The sequence below is a fragment of the Necator americanus genome, chromosome I (assembly GCF_031761385.1).
Source record: "Necator americanus strain Aroian chromosome I, whole genome shotgun sequence".
Lineage (NCBI taxonomy): Eukaryota > Metazoa > Nematoda > Chromadorea > Rhabditida > Ancylostomatidae > Necator > Necator americanus.
Window position 1 is genome coordinate 14599824 of NC_087371.1, and position 13432 is coordinate 14613255.

The 13432-nt window shown below is 38.9% G+C and overlaps 2 protein-coding genes across 5 annotated transcripts in view; one reads left to right on the forward strand and one right to left on the reverse strand.

Moving 5' to 3' along the window:
* The window catches only part of RB195_005560 (uncharacterized protein), a gene marked incomplete at both ends in the record, with an annotated part of 123139 nt that overhangs the window by 76527 nt on the left and 33180 nt on the right, over nucleotides 1-13432 (forward strand). For 2 of the 4 annotated variants that reach the window (XM_064178140.1, XM_064178141.1), the window contains 22 exons: nucleotides 48-135; nucleotides 198-361; nucleotides 430-543; nucleotides 759-888; nucleotides 1196-1356; nucleotides 1438-1606; nucleotides 4323-4423; nucleotides 9080-9145; nucleotides 9221-9312; nucleotides 9374-9496; nucleotides 9564-9675; nucleotides 9730-9786; nucleotides 9844-9970; nucleotides 10055-10147; nucleotides 10220-10377; nucleotides 10542-10672; nucleotides 10731-10840; nucleotides 11184-11306; nucleotides 11713-11807; nucleotides 12266-12344; nucleotides 12430-12542; nucleotides 13000-13168. In XM_064178140.1, the coding sequence (XP_064035218.1) occupies nucleotides 48-135; nucleotides 198-361; nucleotides 430-543; nucleotides 759-888; nucleotides 1196-1356; nucleotides 1438-1606; nucleotides 4323-4423; nucleotides 9080-9145; nucleotides 9221-9312; nucleotides 9374-9496; nucleotides 9564-9675; nucleotides 9730-9786; nucleotides 9844-9970; nucleotides 10055-10147; nucleotides 10220-10377; nucleotides 10542-10672; nucleotides 10731-10840; nucleotides 11184-11306; nucleotides 11713-11807; nucleotides 12266-12344; nucleotides 12430-12542; nucleotides 13000-13168 (2575 nt within the window). Of the gene's footprint in view, nucleotides 1-47; nucleotides 136-197; nucleotides 362-429; nucleotides 544-758; nucleotides 889-1195; nucleotides 1357-1437; nucleotides 1607-1673; nucleotides 1694-4044; nucleotides 4106-4322; nucleotides 4424-9079; nucleotides 9146-9220; nucleotides 9313-9373; nucleotides 9497-9563; nucleotides 9676-9729; nucleotides 9787-9843; nucleotides 9971-10054; nucleotides 10148-10219; nucleotides 10378-10541; nucleotides 10673-10730; nucleotides 10841-11183; nucleotides 11307-11712; nucleotides 11808-12265; nucleotides 12345-12429; nucleotides 12543-12999; nucleotides 13169-13432 lie in introns of those variants that run through there. The other 2 variants (XM_064178139.1, XM_064178138.1) reach the window with 2 other exon arrangements.
* Nucleotides 1865-3987, reverse strand: RB195_005561 (uncharacterized protein; the record flags this gene model as incomplete). The annotated part of the gene is made up of 8 exons (XM_064178143.1): nucleotides 1865-1871; nucleotides 1948-1996; nucleotides 2055-2147; nucleotides 2201-2269; nucleotides 2330-2605; nucleotides 3013-3123; nucleotides 3761-3822; nucleotides 3896-3987. The coding sequence occupies 8 exons, from the start codon at nucleotides 3985-3987 to the stop codon at nucleotides 1865-1867; spliced, it is 759 nt and encodes a 252-aa protein (XP_064035221.1).

Sequence of the window (13432 nt, forward strand, 5' to 3'; positions counted from 1 at the left end):
CTCCTAGAAAAAAGTCGCAAACGAATGACGACACGCGATTTTTGTAGATCCAGCCATCGGATCGCATCCAGATCACCATGGATCCCGACGGCACCGCACGTCTGGTAATACCGCAGTGTTGTATGGACGATGAGGGTGAGTTCAGCTTTTTTTCTTCTTTTGTAAAGAACTCTGAGGGGCTTACTTAATATCTTAAGGTATCTATCGAGTAATTGCCACAAACCCATCTGGATCCGCCCACGACAAAGGCAATGCTACCGTTAAGCGTGCACCACGCGATGCTGAACGACGTGATGTTGGTCCCGACGAATTTGACGCAAATAAAGTGCCAAGACTCGTCGAACCACTTGAGAATGTCAAGGTATGATTGAATTTTAGCTAAAACATTTTTTTTTTTGAAATTTGATATAGATTTGTGCGAGTTTTAAGGTACCCGAAAAGCAACCGTTCCGTTTACGCTGCAAGTTCAGTGGCGAGGGAAAGTTGGCAATAAAATGGTTCAAAGATGGAGAAAGGGTGTTCCCGTACGGAAGATTGCAGCTGGTAAATAGAAATAACGCTAAAGTGAAAATTTCATCATCTTGGAGCATTCGTTCTCATAGCTCAAGCACATTAATTCTACTGAGTCCAATACATAGCTGTTAAATTCTTACAAGGGGAAATAGAACAGCCCGCCTTTTTTAGTTGGAAATTTCTCTGTCTAGTTTCCAATTGAAAATTACGCTGTGATTTAAAAGGTTTTGATTTCTAAACTCCAGCATGAATCTTCCGATGGCGTTTGTGAACTGGTGGTTGAATCGTCTAGTCGACAAGATGCTGGTTGGTATCGATGTGTGGCCGAGAATGCGTACGGTTCGGCAAGGACGAACTGTGAAGTCACAGTAATCCGTAAGTTACTGTAGCTATTTTTGTTTGTTTTTCCTTTGCAGAGTGATGTCCAAGACTCATATCTCATCATATCTGTTTCTGTTTATAGGCAAAGGGGTGGAAGAGGGTGAGTCGTACTCGGTAGCTTAGAGCGAACATTGTTGGTTGATTTATTGATTTTGATTTGGATATAGAATTCAGGATCTGTGTTGGTTTTTAGAAATAGTTCAACTATCCATTAGCCCTACTATTTAGTTAAGATTTTGATATTGATTAGACAATATTGATTGGATCGGTTACGTAACTATGTTGATCTCCCGCTGTTTAGAAGAGCGTAAACCTGCTCCGGATTTCGATGCCACATTGAAGGAAGGAAAAGCGCCAGGATTTACTGTACCGCTCACAATCAGACGGGCCAAACCAGGTGACAAAGTCATCTTTGAGTGTGTCCCATATGGAAATCCATTCCCGCAGATCAAATGGCTTAAGGTGAGAGCGCACACCAATGTAATGTTGTTTGGACACCGTTTCACTCATTACTGAATGTTGATTATTGTTGATATTTTCTAGGATGGTATTGAACTCACCGCTACGGATAAAATCAGCTTTGAATCACTCCCGGATGGTACACAACGCCTGCATTTGACTGACGTGGACTTCTTCAGCGAAGGTTTCTTCCGCTGCGTAGCCACGAATGAATACGGTACAGCGTCAACGAAGGCGGAGCTTAGAATCGATGGTGAGATCGATCGATATCTACTTTTTCTATTTTCTTCGGCAAAGACGAATATTCCTGAATGTTGAAGAGGACGAAGACTTCCCATAATTCTGATTCTTTGAAAAATTTTATTCTCTAAGAACAAATAGCGAGATCATCGTGAAGAATCCAGCAAATAATGGACAACAATCAATTAAGGTTTGAATTTACAAACAGCTACAGCATTATATTGTGAGAGTATTCGATCAGCGTAGTGATTGATCCATTTCCCTCGCCGATTCATGACCTGAATGATTTCCTCGATCGATAACGAGCTAATCTAAACACTTCACAATGGCATTACCAAAACGGCTAGTGCTCGCCTCCCGAAAGGCATGCCGCGATCCCAATTTTGGTAGGTAAACGGGGTGCCTGAAAATGGTGAGTAGTTCAGTTTCTATCGGCGCAGCATAAAGGTGAACATGCTTACCGTCCATCCATTGCCATTTATCACCGTTGTTTGATCGACCGAAACCCCCGAGCATTACAAAATCAAAAGTAGGATTTTTCTCACGGGCAAGATCTAAATGAAACTGATTTATTCGACATCGTTTTTTGAATGTGGAGCGGATCAACCTTTAACAAATTGGTTTTCTTGTTCGTCGCTTATACTTGCAAGCATTGCGTCGTGATGATGTTCTGCACCTGGAACATGAATGAACATCATTTGTGGGAGGTTTCTTACATATAGCAATCCTACCGTACCTAATTGAAAACAACGGTTATCCGCATCTAAAATGGTCATATTAGTTCGTGTTATGGCTCTGTAACAGGATTGTGTAGCGTCCATGTAGAGCCAGTGTTTCGGGCAATACCGAACTGTAGGCCGGTGCAACTTCCTCTCACAAATTACGGTAGCCGGGGTATCGCATGCCGCGTTTCGCCATTCTCCGGATGACAACAGATGTACGCATTTTGTGGCGCGATCGATTAGTTCCACACCGTTGCCGTATGCCCAATTGGTGAAACGGACAATTTTGCCTGTAAATGAGTGCGCTAAAAAGAGTCGCCGCCTTTTTTTTCCCAAATGGCCCAGAAAATTAAACTCTGATTCGGACAAGTGTTCATAATTTTTGCTGAGCTCCGCACAAAATCCTTAGTTTTTTGTTTAAATAATGTCTTATTTAAACAATTAATCAAATTTAAATTAATCAATTCAATTCGAATAATTTAAAGTTCCACTAGGAAGATACATGCTCGAAAAATTAAAGTAAAAAGAATATCATCAAAAGTTTGTGGAATATTTATCTACCCTCTATGTCCAAAAATTTCCTTGTGAGTAAAATGAGTAGATAAAAAAAAACAGAAACATCACATATGAATATGGAAATAAGGAAGTATCAATATGTAGTGAATAAAAGTGAAAATATAATAGTATTAACGTATACCGTTAGGCCATCGCAACACGAATCCTGGAGCGAATAACCCAGCTGACCCGTCAACTATATCAAACCGAGCCCGTGCATCAATCCATGCTGCCGATTGTGGCTTCATAAGCGCTGAAAATCACTTCTGATAATTTCAACAGATGAAATCCATCCTTTCGAAAAAAAAATTAAAGGAAAAAATCACATAAGGAAGAATTTCTTTCTTTCTTACGCTTTAGCACGTTTATAGTAGTAAAATTAAAGGAGTTTTTTTCCAATAAATCTTCGGTGAACTTATTAGAGCTGTTTTTATTTAAAATTAATAAAATTATTGATCCATGGTCTCAAAAAATTCGAGTTGCGAAGTTCAGAATTTTAGAACCTTTAAAAATGTTTTATTCTGCTCCGTAAAATGCGAGACTAGGATTTTTCAAGGATATAACTTCTCAAAGGTTTTCCCGAAATTCTAAAAAATAATTACCTGACAACACATCTTATGCCGAATATCAATGAAATTATGCCTAATTTGCAGATTTTTGCTTATCTTGAAGATGGAATAGACTAGGACCGTTTTTTTTTAAGAATTTAACCCAATGTTTTAAGTTAATCGAAATTTTTAAATTTTTTTGAGACGAAAAAATTATGAGGAGATCTCGAATTCTCGACCATTTCTTAGCAAAAAATATAGAATTTTATATCGGAGCAGATATTTTTCTTTTGGATGAAAGGCAGAAACGATTCTGGAGAAAAATGAAACAGCAAAACTCACAGCTTACGAAAGAGTTCTCTGAATCACATTCTATACGCAACAAATGTGAAGAGTTTGAAATCCTGAAAAAAAAAACTGATTGATTGTTGGTGAACTTTCAACGTCACATTTCCTAGCATTTCACTCACCTTTTACAGTACTGGTACGCATCCGCGTGGCTCATTTTTCGCCTCGACACGTAGTAACATGTCCGGGCATTGTTGTCGTGTCGCCATCGTGGTGGACATGTTAAATCAGCTAATACTGTTTGGAATATCGGAATACTGTAGAGCACAAATTGTGCAATGGAGATCATGACCGTGTATGTGTGTGGAATGTTTGATGCGAAGCTGCTATATGCACTTGGTACTTGAATTGATGTCACCGGAGAAGCATCTAATTGTACGCAGGATTACGTCCTGAAAAAGTTAAATGTATTTGAATTACATAAACGAATCATAGTTGCACAGGAAACAATCACGAGGTAGTGCAAATTTGAAAATTTTTAAAAATTTGGGAAATTTTCTATTGAATATAATAAGGTGAAAACATACGCAAAAAGTACAAAATTATTGCAATTCAGGTGATCGTTCTATGACTCGAGCACCACGTGACGAACCGACAGAGCCGGAAGAGTCGAAGCCACGAATCCGTCGTGGACTCTACAATCAAAGTATTCATCAGGTACGAACGGATGACGTCATCAGTTATGCCCGAAATGCAAAACGGCGTTAGATTCGATGCGTTGGCGGGCGCATAGCTGTCACAGTGGCACGGAAATTAAAAGTGCGTCATTGAATGCGGCGCAAAAAATAAACGGTCCCGAAAAGGTCGGATGATAAATGAGGGATAAGGAGGTTGAGAAATTAAGGAAAGCGTTCTGGGTAGAAGGGCAATTTTTCAAACAGGTTTCACCAGATTTCTCTCAGAACCGTCAATCAAATCAGAGAATTTTATCAAAATTAGGTGTAAGGATAATCAGATAAAGTCGTCTTTGATGCATCTTATGTTCATCTTCAAACACTCAGGTTCCATATGTCCCACAGTTTTTGGCGTTCTCTACAACTTGCCAAAGTACACGTTCTTACAGATTTTTTAATTGTAAAATCAGCTAAAATTATTCAGATGAGGAAACATGAAATGGTTCTGTTGGAGAAAACCTTAATTTTCTAGAAGAATACCAAAAAGTTGTTTTCTTATAATTTTATCACGGAGAAATTAGTCCCAGCAATAATCTTCATTTTACTGGGGAAAATAGACAAATAATGCAAAACATTTTTTGCATAATTCTGAAATTTCTGTAATGTTTTTGAGGATTTTCTGGAAGTGCTAGGAAGATGAAATACTTATTTTTTGACTGAAATTCACCTAAGTTCGTAAACATGGGAAATAAAGGCCAAGTTGGAGAAAATTCAGGTGGAAAACATTAAATGATGAGCAAAACATGGCAAACATGATCTTTTGTTCACCTTTTTTTCTCGGTGAAGTCGAAGTTACCAAGTTTTTCTTCGTCTAGAACACATCTGTTTTCGAATTACAAACTCAAGTGCAATGCTAATGGAGCTGATAAGGTGAACTGTATAACTCTAAATATTAGTGGGCGGCACTTGCAAGAATGTGTGGTAATCAGTGATGAAATTAGTAAAAAAAAAACCCTGTCAGCGGTGGTAGGGTGGATGAACTTTTGTAAACACCAAAAACTTTTAATAATAAATAGCCTACAGCAGTTTATAAGATTTATGTGTGTAAGGGCGAGAATTCGATGTCACTTTTCACCTTGAAAAACGAACGCAAAAACGAAAAGAATGCAGAAAAAAAAGAATGCAGAAATAAAAAAATCGCCTCGTAAAAGAATTTGCATGCAATTTTTAATCCAAGTAGTTGCGCTGAAATAATTAAGGATGGAAATAGAAAATAAAATAATGGAGAGGTATAATTACTTAACCTACTCTCTTCTCAAATCTCTCAAGAAAAAAGAAAATTTGCTCAGTAACTGAAAATGTTCACTTCTTCTGATGCTGGACCTTTTTTCTTAGACGTGATTGGTTTTCCATATTTCTGGTAGTATATAAGCAGTTTTTGGGAAGTTTTAGTCTGGAACAAATTTTTAAGTGGAGTGTTGCTCGAAAAATGTTATGAAATAAGACAGAGACCAGCTAAAGTGATGTCAGCAAGTTCAGAATTAAATCAGACCTAAGAGATACAACAGATTTTCTCTTGGAAGAGGAAAATTTCGAAAAGTTTCTTCTACGTTTTTATTCTGTTCAAAATTCACCTCCTTCGCTCCTATCTTATCTGCTGCGGTAATTCCTTCAAAACTCGTTTTAAGATATTTTTCAGCAGTAAAAATGACGAACGCCAGCGTTTGCATGGCTGCATTTATCTCCTTTTTTTGAGGTAGTTCCGCAATGCGTCTTGATTGAAGCCATATCGTTTATCAGGTGGTGAAAGGCTTCCGTCAAGTTCCAAAGGTGAAGCACTAAAGAGGGAGAGAGAAATAAAAAGAAGAAGAGAAAAGAAAAAAGGCGGAAGGAAAGGGAAAGAAAGACAAAAGAATCAAGATACCAAAATGAAAGAAAGTGCAAAATAATTCTGGAAAATGTTCGTAAGAATTTCAGATGTAGAAACTGTTCGTCATTAATAGAATTTTGGCGCTATTTTGCATTGAAAAATGAAAATTTTGACACATATGTTTTTCATATATCTCTTTTTACGGAAATAAAAATACATATTAGCCCCTTTTTCAAAGTGATGGTGATAGCTCTTTTGGTTCGGAACTTTCATGCTTATTCTGGAGCACTTCCAAGAGTGTACTTTATCAGAAACAGCTACTGGACCAGGTTACGTCGACAACAGCGAAGATCTTACTCGAGAGAAGGGAGATCTTAACTAAGGGCATTTGCATGAACTACATCTTGTACGCAAAGAAAGTCCATGCTAACTTCAATCCTAGAAATTTTAGTAGACTCCCGCGATGAGATGTTACAGAAAGCATGAGCGGCTGACCCCGTTCAGGACTACTGCATGCAGATTCCGCGACTGTACTGTACTAAAAAATCCTTTCTCAGGCTGATAGCTTACGGCGACAACGGCTAAAAATCTACACGGGATTAAGGGTGTTTTTAAGTCGAAACATGCGACAGTGGGGGCTCAGGACGCAAATGAGTCCGTCATCATACCGCGGCCGAGTTGCTACGGGCGCGCGGCGTCGTTATCGTCGTCTGCGGTCTCCGCCGCTGCTCTGGCGCCGCGCTATTTACCTATCGGCTTAGTGGCTGTCAACAAGCGGCTCAGACAAACTGCAAACCGACTTTGCGGTTTTTTCTTCTTGTTCAAAATTTGAAGATATGGCGGCTCTTCAAAGGCGATCGGCAGTGTTTGTATGTTGGCCGTTTGTAAACATGGAGCAGTTCATAGTTGTTTTTTTTTTCCTCAAAACCGGTACCATGTAGAGCCGGACTGTAGGCTAAAGTGTGTCAGTTACCGTACGAAAGAATACGAACCAGAAGAATGGTGGCTGCGATTTTCAACGTTGCTCCACGTGCTTTTATATAACTGCATATGTTGCCTAATCCTGAGAAGGGGCGTGTCTGTCCTGCTTTTTTCGGAATGGCGAAGGAGAGTAGGCGGAAAGTCCCGTCAAAAAAGAATTGCCAATCCAGGAAAAAGTGAACAACCGAAATGGCTAAGCAGCACAAATGCAATAATATGGCTAGTCGAGCGTAAAACATTTGCAACTAGCGTTAGAGAAATAAAACAAATGGCGCATGAACGCTGAAATTTCGCTTACTTCTCCATTTTCTGGATTGGAAATTGCCCGAAAATTACTGAACGTAAATGTCAACTTCGTGCATAATTCTGTGAAAGTGCAGACCACTTTAGTGGCATTGGTGAGAAGGAAATCCTGCATAATTTAGGGGTTATTTTCTAAGGATCACCTGGAAATAGATTAAGAAGAGAACAAAACCATTGCAGCATTGAATCATCTCATAATTAAAAGAAAACTTAACTTCAAGTAGTTTTTTCTTTGAACAGAATCTTTTGGAAGTTCAGCAAATACAGAGTCCAAGAATGGAGCGGAAAAAAAATTTCAAATTTTGTTTCTATTAATTGAAATTGAGAAAAAAAATGCTAATAAAAACCTTGAAATTACATCATTTTCTTTCTGTCTCCTCTTCCTTCTTCGCTTCTTCTCTGAATAGTCGGTAATTAAAGATCAAAAATGAATCCTCTGCACAAGTGATATTTTAAGTTTTGTTCTAAATGTAGAATAGCAAAACAAAAAGGTGCATCTTGCTCCTGCGTCTTCTTCATTTTTAGAATTTTTTTCCTTTTTTTTGTTGCTTACTGCAACGAAAAATTTTGTCATTCATAAGTTCTTTCGTACAGAAACTTGTTTGAATTCATTGCGTAATGTTTACTTGTGCAGTGAATCAGCCGCTGAAGAGAAGACCGCTGCGAGGTCTCCACGGGATTTTCCTCTAAGTGGCGCTGAGAGACGATGAGTCATTGAGGGGTGAAAAAAGTGCGATTGTTCGGCAGCGATTAGTCAACGCAACGCACTTTTGTTCGGAATCGAGTGACCAGTCTATAATGGGTACGGTAACTTGCGGTGGTTTCATCGCCATGTGAGGTACCACGACTCCTTAATGGGAGTAAATATGTACGATTTCACTCAAATATTTTTTCGCAGATAGGTTTCGAATTGGAAAAAAGGAGCTAATTTTAATTAAAAAATAAGTGGAGCCGAGGACCAGATTTGTGGCTATTTACTGCCCTTGTACTTTTACGGTCGAGTATGAAGACCTCCTTATCTGACACCACTGCTGAACGGTTTGCTTGTTTTGATTTGGTGAATGTTTACCTGAAATCCCAAAGAACGAAATATGGAAGGTCAAAAATGTTGAGAAGCATGAAGCAGGGGAGAAAAGATAGGAGAGGAGGTGAATTCTGTTAGGTTGGAGAGGTACGGATCGTTTATCGGTGTTCTTAGGGAAGAATGAAAAGCTCAAAGGCAAAGATTAAAATATTTGAAAGAAATATGTGAATTGTTGTAGTCTCACTCGTCAATGAAATTTTAAGGGAACTTTTTTATCATTTTTTTAGGGGTTGCGTTGGCACACTAGAGTGTTTTCGTATACATTTGAAGGGACGAGCTTAAAAGTGAACTTTGAAAAACTCAAAAAGTCCTTTAGGCATACAGTTTGATTTTGTTTGCACAAATTCCGCGGGCCTTGTCTAAATTTCTGCCATTGCGGAGTTTTTATCTGAAAATTAAGGAAAACGAACCTTTCGACTTTCCACTGTAGATTTTCTATTTAAAAAATTTTTATTTTCAAGGGGAATGTCGTGGATATGATTGTATGCGCCACCGGCTGGCCAACACCTACTGTGAAATGGTTCAAGGTAGAGCGTTCTTAATGTTTTTTTTTCGTTTAAATTGAAGTATCTAGAATGTGGTGAGATTCCTCTGATTTCTAGGATGGCGAAGAAATTGTCTCTGATGGACCCACTGGTCGTCGCGTGATCTTCACAGATGATCTGGGAATTCATCACTTGGTGATACTGAACCTGTACGAAGATTTCTATGCTTTTGGATTATGGTAATGTCAAATGTCTGCAACGCTGTTTAAGATCACCTGAGGACGAAGGCGATTATTCGCTGGTGGCCACAAACAAACTTGGTGAAGCCAAAACAGAAGGTGCCCTCAGTGTGATTCGACCTCGACAGGTTGAAATGTACGGTCCTGATGACAGGTATCTCTTGCTTGGCTGGTTCCAACCGTTTTGGCAGGAATAATCCTTAAAATTTTTGTACATTTAGGGATGGCATGCCATTCCCACCTGGTTTCGTTCGACAACTGAAAAATAAGCACGTGTTCACTCGAATGCCGACGATCTTTGACTGTTTGGTTGTTGGACATCCAGCGCCTGAGGTAAAATCGAATAAGGTTATCGCTGCACACTGTAGATGGAACTGTTTGTTTAAGGTGGAATGGTTCCACAATGGAAAACGGATCAGTCCTAGTGGACGCATAAAGATACAGGTAAATCGCCTGAAGGCCATCATGGGCAGCAACGTTAGGACAACGTCATTTTTTTAGTCTTGTGCTGGCGGTTCTCATGCGCTCATCATTCTTGGTACTACGGTAGAAGATGCTGGAGAATACGTGGCTGTTGCAAAAAATTGTCATGGAACCGCTTCATCATCGGCTATTTTAGACGTGACTGGTGTGTTAATTCCCATTTATTTTTTATGTCTTTACGTCTCTTCTACGTGTCGGATTGCTGCTGGTTACTATGATTAATTTTCAGTTCCTCACCTGGATACCATCAAATTTGACGGTGCAATTGATGTTACTCCTTATCTGACTGAGGAATACGGTTTTAAGAAACTCAACTACTCCAGTGAGCGCTTTGGGATAGGAAAGACAGTGTCTTCTGAAAAATTATTTGCGCTGAATGTTCTGATGTTCGCAGGCTTGCCCACACCTCCTGACCGAGGTCCGTTCATCAAAGAGGTCACCGGTCACTACCTCACCTTATCGTGGATTCCAACTAAACGAGCACCACCACGATATCCGCAAGTATCGTATGTTATTGAGATTAGAGAACTCCCGGAGAAAGAATGGACCCTGGTAAGCGAAGCATTCATTAGTTAATTCTGGGTTTTCTTTTGGAGAAATTCTTCGAAATTCTGTTTTTCAAGCATTTTCTCGCCGTAGCGAACCAGAATTCCTTTTGGCTTTACTTGAATTTCTCTACTTGAAAAACATTCTCTATCTTATATCCACAACTGCAGCTCGACTACAACATTCCTGAACCAGTATGCAAGGTACGAAACCTTGAACTTGGCAAATCCTACCAATTCCGAGTCCGTGCAGAAAATATCTACGGTATCTCTGATCCATCACCAGCATCTCCACCATCCAGGTTTGAGAGATCTTCTATCGCTGTTCATCATCACCAACTAAACTTTCCATTTGTTAAGGTTAATGGCACCACCACAACCGGTGCTTGATAAGAAAACCAAAAAAGTTATACCATTACTTGATCCATACGCGGAAAAAGCGCTCGATTTAGCTTACGCTGAGCAGTACGGTAAGTACAATTCCGAACGACTTTTTTTGAAGTTCTTCTTGATCCCCTTTGCCAGCACTCTCCGAATACTTTTTTCGTTTTTATCATTTAATTGGTCTTTTTGATCTTTTCAACTCTCTTTCTCGAAGGCTCCATCTTTTCTTTCCCCTTTCCTCTTTCGGGCAAAAATTCTTTTGTCGCCCCAGAGCTGTTCTTCCTGTCTAGAAATCCTTGATGACAACTGTTAACTAAAAGTTTTTTTCTTTGGCGTTTCATCAAATATCATCCGATATAGCGAAGAATGTTTGTGTTTTCCACAAATGCTCCTATGGTTGTGCATAGTAAAAGGTCTGGCTCGTTTCAGCTTGTGCACCATGGTTCGCTCCTGGCGTGATCGACAAGAGGTACTGTGCTGAGAATGATGTCCTCTCGATAACACTGAATGTCGCTGGCTATCCTGACCCGGAGATTAAATGGAAATTCCGAGGTATGGTATGAAGATTAAATTGCTCAGAACTTGATGGTTTTTCTCTTTGAGGTGAAAGAATTTTTTTTATGACAGTGAGATAAAATTAAAACCTCTTCAGCGTACTGTTCGTTGTAGAGGAGGCATCTCAGCTCTGCTGATTAACTGAGGTTTCCTCAATCATCTGCGTCACTTATTATATATGTTTTCAATGTTTTGATTTACTTTTTTAATTTTCCTAAATTTCTAAATTAATCTATTCCGATTTATTTTTTTGTTGGGAAAATTTCTTTCTTAATCTGTTCTACAAAATATCGTGCAGTTAGGAATATTCAACTTACCTAGCAGATTGGTGTATAACCAAATTCCGTTCAAATGAAGTAGTAAAGAGGAGAAATAGAATAAGAAATTGAATAGAAATTTGCAGGATGGGATATCGATACAACCAGTCCCATGTCCCAATGTAAAGTCTTCACAATTGGTGGCACAGAAACTACATTGTTGATCAACTCTTTCACTAAGGTAAGCAGAAATAGACTGATGATGCACGCGCAAAAAACGAAAAACATACCACAAAAATCCTGAACCTGAAATACCTGAAATATTTGCGACTTTTCTGCAACTTTAGTAGAGTAACTTTAACGTTCACAGGTCAATTTCATTGTTTCCCCTTAGTGACATCCCTAACACATACAGTGAAGGGATGTGACTTGGAGAACACACTCTTTTAAAAAAAACCGAACTTTTTTTGAAGTTGGGCAGTTTTTGATATCTTTGCGGCATAATGAAGCATTCATGGCTAAGATAGGGTCCTCCGTATTATTACGGATCTTAGGAAACTAATGGAACCTAGAAATGGACACAACTGAGAGAAATATCTGCTCAGTCTCTAATTTTCCTATTTAGCGTGAATGATCTTAGAATACTAGTTTGATCAGTGGTGCTTATAATGATTTTTAAAATATTGCTGTTTTTCTCAGGACAACGTTGGTCAATATCAATGCTTTGCCACAAACGCATATGGTGAAGCACAACAGAACATTATGGTTGATCTTGCTAGTCAGTTGCACATCTTTCACTCCAATGTTTTCTGTTACGTATTGATTGCATTGATTGATCCCTGACGTATTTATTTCCATTTTAGTTCGTCCTAACTTTATCCAACCGCTCTACAATCGAACATTTTCCGATGCACAACCAATGCGATTGGACGTCCGCGTTGAGGGTCAACCATTCCCCGAACTCAAATGGCTTAAGGTGCTCAATTTTGAGGTTACTGTGCCTAAGAATTGGAGTGGGATGTAAAAAGACGGTTAATATAGAGCTTAAGTGGATAAGCGTAAGAAGAAATAGTGTCATTCTTTCCGTCCTGAATATCTTCATCTTTTTCCCCACACATTGTGTGTTTTAGATTTTTTATAACGGGGGAATAGTTTTAATGAAGTTGCGTGCATAGACATTATAAAATATAATGTATGTCGAAATACAGGGGCGAAATGACTGCTTAAAACAGTTAAAAGTGGAATAGTTTGGGAAATTAGATGTGTACGACAATGGTACTGTATGTATGTAAGAATTCGAAGAAAAAAAAATTGAGTGAATTCCGCGTGCCCCTCATTTCACATATATTGTATTCAAAACGGTTCACATTAATTTTTTCGGTGCACTGCAGTTATCTTTGAATTTTATTGACCGATATCGAATTTTTTTCCAGGAATGGCGACCCATAGTGGAGTCAACACGTGTGAAATTCGTTCAAGATGGTCCGTATTTGTGCTCGTTGATTGTCACTGATCCAATGTGGCGCGATAGCGGTATCTACACATGCATCGCCGTTAACGACGCTGGACAAGCAACAACGTCATGCTCGGTTACTGTAGAAGGTACTAATGATAATGTACGATTAGAGAATTTTGATGTTATCACAACATTATCAGCAATTCGCTGTCGATTAGTGAGAAAAATATCCCGACAACTACGGAATAAGTGAGACCGTTGTAATCGCAAAATTACTACAGTATGTTGCTAAGAATAAGTCTATCTGTAATTAATATTGTTGCGAAAACTCGTCTTCCTGCTGCCTAAATTCTTTTAAGCTGCAATTTATGAGGATGTTAAGAAACTTTTGCAAAGTTCGTCCATTTTGA